Source organism: Saccopteryx bilineata, chromosome 7 (assembly GCF_036850765.1).
Source record: "Saccopteryx bilineata isolate mSacBil1 chromosome 7, mSacBil1_pri_phased_curated, whole genome shotgun sequence".
Lineage (NCBI taxonomy): Eukaryota > Metazoa > Chordata > Mammalia > Chiroptera > Emballonuridae > Saccopteryx > Saccopteryx bilineata.
The window spans coordinates 44,055,620-44,061,619 of NC_089496.1; the positions used below are offsets into that span (position 1 = coordinate 44,055,620).

Sequence of the window (6,000 nt, forward strand, 5' to 3'; positions counted from 1 at the left end):
AATTGGAAATTGAATTATAGTTCAAGAAAAAAGACAGTAGCCTTGAGGTCCCGATCAACCTGTGCTCTGATCGTTTTTGTTTGCGGTACCCATGTGTTAGGTTACTAGCAAGTTAATAACCGCGCGTGAGCAGTTCAAGGCTCAACAGAATTGCTTTAGACGTGAAATAAAGCTAAAATGAATTTGTGTCCAATATCATTGGCATTAGTGCTCATTACTTTTGTGGCGTAATGCCTTGAACCATCTAAAATCAATTTTAGAGATTACCCATTATTTTATAAAGAAAATAAAACACATTTCCACCAGAAACAAAGCAGTAAGTATAATCCTCTGAACAGTGGCTTGTATCATGGCTGGCAGGAAACACTCTGTTCAAACTTCCCCGTGAATGCAAGTTAATATTAATGGATCATTGCCATATAAATCTCCGCTTGATTTGAAGTATTTAAAACAAGAGTGGTAAACATTTGTAAATGTACAAAATAAATCTCCAAGAGTAGTAAGAGGAATTTACTACTTGACTCCTTGCAGTTGGCGCATTAATCTTTATCACGTGACATGGTCATCTTCCAGGAGAACCCAGGGCAGAGGACATGGAGGGAGAGAAAGTATCAGCTGCCTTTCTTGAGATTTTGCCTTTTAAAAAGCACAAATGTTCTACTTCTTCTTGTAGGCCAGTAAAGAGCATTTTCTTAAACCACATTTGAAAGCCTATTGCTGCCGAGAGGATGGCTGGATTTCAATGTGGACGCTATGGTTTCTTAGACGTTTGTCGTCTTGAAAAAAATTTGTTTCACTTTGAAGTAAAGGAACTATTCTAATGACTTTGGGTTTTAAGTTAATTAAATATGAATGACCAAAGAGATGTACTTTTCTAGTTACGTGTTAAAAAATGCAGAGTCTAAGGTAAGGCTCATTTAAGTCTTAAAAACATAATCTATTTTTCATAGTGCTCTATATGAAAAATCCCATGTTGGGCAAAATTATACTTGGGGTTTATTTAGTATTTTAGTTTGGTCTCCTACAGCTAGTCTTATCATTGTATCATTATTGAACTACCGAGCCAAAATTATCATACATAACAATCTTTGCTAAAAAAATGTTTTTATTTAAATATAAGGGTGTACTTTTTCTGAAAACCCACGCTCACTGAGAACGTGAATTTGTGCGTAACTTATACTGCAGCGTAGTTTCTACTTCTCCCAGCTGTTCTGAGGCTTTTGCCGACATCCGTCCTCTCTCTGTACCACTGAAGCTTTGGGAGAAACTTCTAGTCAGTCTTAGGTATTTCAAACAGCCGCCTCTCAACGGAGCCCTTGGAAACGTGCCTATAAGCACACGTGTGAAGTTTTCTTTTCAATAAAGAGATGACTTTTCAATAGAACTTTAATTTCTTTATTTTAACATTTTAGTCATTGATTTTAGAGAGAGATGGAAACATCAATTTGTTGTTCCACTTAATTTATGCATTTATTGAATGATTTTTTTTTTAAGTTTTAGAAAGAGAGGAATGGAGAGAGAGAGAGAGAGAGAGAGAGAGAAACATCAATTGTTGTTCCATTTATTCATGATGTCATTGGTTGATTCTTGTATGTTCCCTGAGCAGGGATGGAACCTGAAACCTTGATGTATGGGGAAGACACTACAACCAACTAACCTACCCAGCCCGGGCAAACAGAACTTTTAATAATTGTTGAAAGTTTTGATGTTTCCTGACAGCCTAACCCATAAAGATCACAGTACTGACACGCTGGTTGGCAGTAAAAAAAAAAAAAAAAAAAAAAATTTAAGTACAATAAATTTCTGTGACTACATAAGCAAAATATTTCCATAATTAATCCACATGGCCGTAACAGATGGTGAAATCGAAGAAATGTCCTTGAAGTTATTCTTTTAACAGATGTTCTTAACTATTAGCTTCATGTTTTTACTCACCTAAATTTCCAAATAATTGAATAAAAGTTAACATATGCTTCCATCGCTTTAATAGGCAGAGTCCATAATGGATGCAAAGTTGGCCACAGTCGAGAAATCACGTTGCTGGCGCATTTCTGCTGCTGCTCTCTCCTGCCCCGTGGCTGTGCATCCCCGTTCACCAGTGACTTCTCCCTTTCCTCTCGCGTAGGGTCCTCCACAACGCGCTCCTCCTGTCGGACAGCAGCCTCCATCTCTTCTTGCAAAGCCATCTGAATGCAGAAGACATCGAGGCCTGTGTTTCCGGGCAGACCAAGTACTCTGTAGAGGAAGCAATCCACAAGTTTGCCTTGATGAACAGACGCTTCCCTGAAGAAGATGAAGGAAGAAAGGAAAACAATATAGATTATGATTCAGAAAGGTATTTCCTCCCATTTTGATGTAACGTGTCCGTATTTATACAACACATAGTACACACATGCATGTGTACAGATAGCTACCCACACTTCACTTTTTTGTTGATGTAATACTAAGATAATGAAAAAATTAATTGACTGAGATTTTATTGAGTTGTGACAGGCCATCATAGGAGACTTCACACACACCTCCACACTGAATTAATGAATGCAGTAGAAATTCAATTATCTGCATTCTGATTATGTGACTTTCATTTAAGTCAGACTTGAATTATTCGCGTTTAAATTATCTAGCTAAAAAAATATCCAACTGCACTCCAAATGGCTAATTAAAAGTCCAAATTTCCTGTCTCTCTTTGTGACTGGAGATAATTAAAGTTCTCCTCTGTTACTCAGGCTTTGAGTGTGTTGTGAAAACCAATTTCCTCTTTTTATTATTTTCCCCCTCTCTTCTTTTCCAGTTCATCCTCCGGGTTTGGACACAGTAGTGATGACAGCAGTTCACAGGGGTGTAAAGTGAGCACAGCTCTGCAGGAATCCTGAAAAAGAATTCTAACGTGACCATCTTAGGAACAGCAAATTATGTCCAGTCATAGAGAAGAAAGCTGGCTAATGAAACGTTCTTACCTAAAGCTCACTGACTGTCATGATATTAGGTGTTTAAATCCTGCAAGACGTCGGGTTGTTTATTAGCGCTGTTTTTATGTTGTCTTATTTTGGCTAAGCTTCCATTAAAGCAAAAAGCCTCGGATCCCAACACTCCCGTTTGAGGCAAACATTACTGGTAAAACAAGATCCTGCCTTCAAATCAAATGATTTCGATGTTACAAAAAACCTAGTTGGTTTTATTGAATCTGAAAAGGTAGGTAAATAGGTAGCATTTAAAATCCAGATGGGAGATTCCTTCTTGTATCAATGGGGCAGTGTTAGCGTAAACACAGTATGCATGAGCTTAACCACTATGAAGACAGACAGCCTGGACAGACTGCCTCCTTCAGACGTGTGGCTGATATTTTGTGGGCACCTTCCCTGCACTGGGAAAACACTTTGCTTTTGGGTGTTTGCCTGAAATATTTTAAGAGTGTTGAGCCTTTCCAGTATTCTGTTTCACACTTAGATGGGAAAGGTATTGTATGAATAGAGACATGTTAAAATAATGTTTACATCTTAGAACAGAAACAGTGCTAGTCATTTTGCTTATATTTGCAATATATAGATTCAGAAATACAGTCTCATTGTCCAAAATCAGCTTTAACACATGGCTCCTGGAGGGAGACAAATCATTTGTTTTCATTATCATTGTGCAATTAGAATTGTAGGTTAATGATTTATTTTCCGACTAAATGTGCAATTTGTTATCGCTGGATAACTTAGTCAGTGGTGGTTACTCATTACTTTAAGTTAGAAGTAGGATCTTATAAAAATTAATAAATTTAATTTTACCAATAAGTATTCCCATAATTTAGAAAAGGATATCAGCTTGTTAATTTCAGAATTAATTATTCATTTTTAAAAAGCCTTTTCTTCTTAGGTATCTGCCAGAGAGTTGGTATAATTTAATATAATTTAATAAAATCTTTTTTTTCTAATGACCCAAAGAGAAAATGTCTTAAACTACATTGAACTTCAGATTTCAGATGAGGCAGCATTTTCTTGAGATAATTATTCAAGTTTCTTCCCCGTTGAATGATGCAAAATATCTCTGAAACTAATAGGAAGAGATTTTTATGTCACTGGGTAACTTGTTGCTTTAATTAAATGTTACCTCACCTCATTCTAACTAGGAGTTTAAAAGTTACTTTATTATCAAAAAGTCTTCAAAATACTTGAAACTGAGAAGCAGTAGGAAAAACAATTCAATTTAGAATAAGAATGATTTCCATAATTTCTCCTTTTGGCTTTTTTTTTGTTTAGTCTACAACGTTTTTGAACTTTTGTAAATATTCTGATTTGATGTACTGGATCTTGTTACTTCATCATCTAAGACTCATGATTTTAATAAAGAAAAAAAGAGGGTTAGCAGTTTCTTTTTACCTTGCCAACATGTAAAGTTCACCACCCATTGTCTAAGAGCCATCCCCAGCGCCCCAGTGATATGCATTTGAATTCACATTCTTTCTGTTTTTTAGCAGTTTTGAAAAGCATGTAATATATGCCACCGATTGTCATACTGTTTTTAGCCATCAAAATGGATATTACGTAGTGCCTAATTCTGTGGTATATAAACTTCGTGAGATCATTGTTTCCACATTAAACATGAAAAAAAAATCAACTTTAGTTTGTTGGACTACTTATTTTATATGAGAATATAATTCTTCTGACTTAGACCTAAATTCAGTGTGTTTTTGAGTGATTGGTAATTTTTAATGAAGAAGTTGGGTAAAATTTGCTTTAATATTCACTCTAGTGTGTATATTTGAGGCTTTTAGCCTTAGTTTGGTGCTTTCGCTATCTAAGCACTGTTAAAATTGATATCCAGCAACTGAGATATTTAGATGAATTTCAGCCCCCAAAGGTTTTTAGCTTTGTTCAAATATCTTATTTTTCTCTGGCATATTTTTATAAAGCTTTCTTTAGGATAAGAAAATAATTACTGAAGTAACAAAACTAAATAGAATAAATGTTTACTTAAAACTATTTTTCATGTAACAAATTTAAAGAATTCTAATCCTGTGTGTTTTGTGATTTATGTACATCAAAACTATTTCCCTGGCTAATTCTGAAAGTGTAAAACTATTCACCTATAAAGCTGGTTTATGTAGTTTGTTGAGAACTGGTTTTATATATTACCCAAAGGTGTCAACAATGAAAGTCAACAACCTGTTACTTAGGGCTGCTTTAAAGTCTCACTTGGAAGAAAGAGATTTAAATTCCAGTTGAAATTTCAAATTCTAAAAATTACTAAGGAAAACAGATATGTTTAAGTAATTATGTCCCGTAAGATATTAAATACCATGCAGGAGCTTTTCAAGCCTAGTTCACATTTTATTGAATAATTAAATACAAACAAGTGATATACAATAACCTTAGAACCTCTTTTATGGCCATTACTAATTTAAACCAATTCATTTAGTGTGGCCACAATTACCGTTATATCCAACAGTAAATTGAGTGTTGTTTTGAACTCAATTTATGTTTTTTTGGGTGCCTTAAGGATTTGTTCTTATTGAGCTACTGTGGTACAAATAAGGTTTTCAGTATTTCAGCTATAAAAGAACACCCCCTTTCACAAAAGGCCTCTAAAATCTTAAGACAAAAATAACAAAACAAAAGCTTATTCTGTTCTTAGTTTTCCTCTTGATATTTAAATTACTTAGTTGGTACCCTAGGAATACAATGCGGTATCATTTCAATGAAGGAAACAATTCCAATAAAATTTTCTGCTTTTGTTTGGAATACAGACCTTTTGTTACTTTGTTATATATAAACACATTTTCAAAGACAAAATGCTGTCTGAAATTAGTTACTGCAATTTGACATCCAAAGCATAGATACAATTTTCTTTGCAAATAAAGATTGAAAGAGATTAATACATTTTAATAAGTGGAGTCCAAAAATTTCAGAAGGATGTAAATAAGCAAAATTTGAAATATTTACAAAGGATTTTGGCTCTATTCTTTGCTATATGCATCTCACAAAACGAGTCACCACTGTCCCTTTAAGTCAGACA

General features: G+C 34.5%; 1 protein-coding gene across 6 annotated transcripts in view; it reads left to right on the plus strand.

The window, feature by feature from the left end:
• The window catches only part of SNX10 (sorting nexin 10), an 86,130-nt gene extending 81,528 nt beyond the window's left edge, over positions 1-4,602 (plus strand). For all 6 annotated transcript variants that reach the window (XM_066239669.1, XM_066239667.1, XM_066239665.1 and 3 more), the window contains 2 exons: positions 2,126-2,335; positions 2,792-4,602. In XM_066239669.1, the coding sequence (XP_066095766.1) occupies positions 2,126-2,335; positions 2,792-2,873 (292 nt within the window). In that variant the 3' untranslated portion in view covers positions 2,874-4,602. The remainder of the gene's footprint in view (positions 1-2,125; positions 2,336-2,791) is intronic.
• The last annotated feature ends 1,398 nt before the right edge of the window (positions 4,603-6,000 follow it).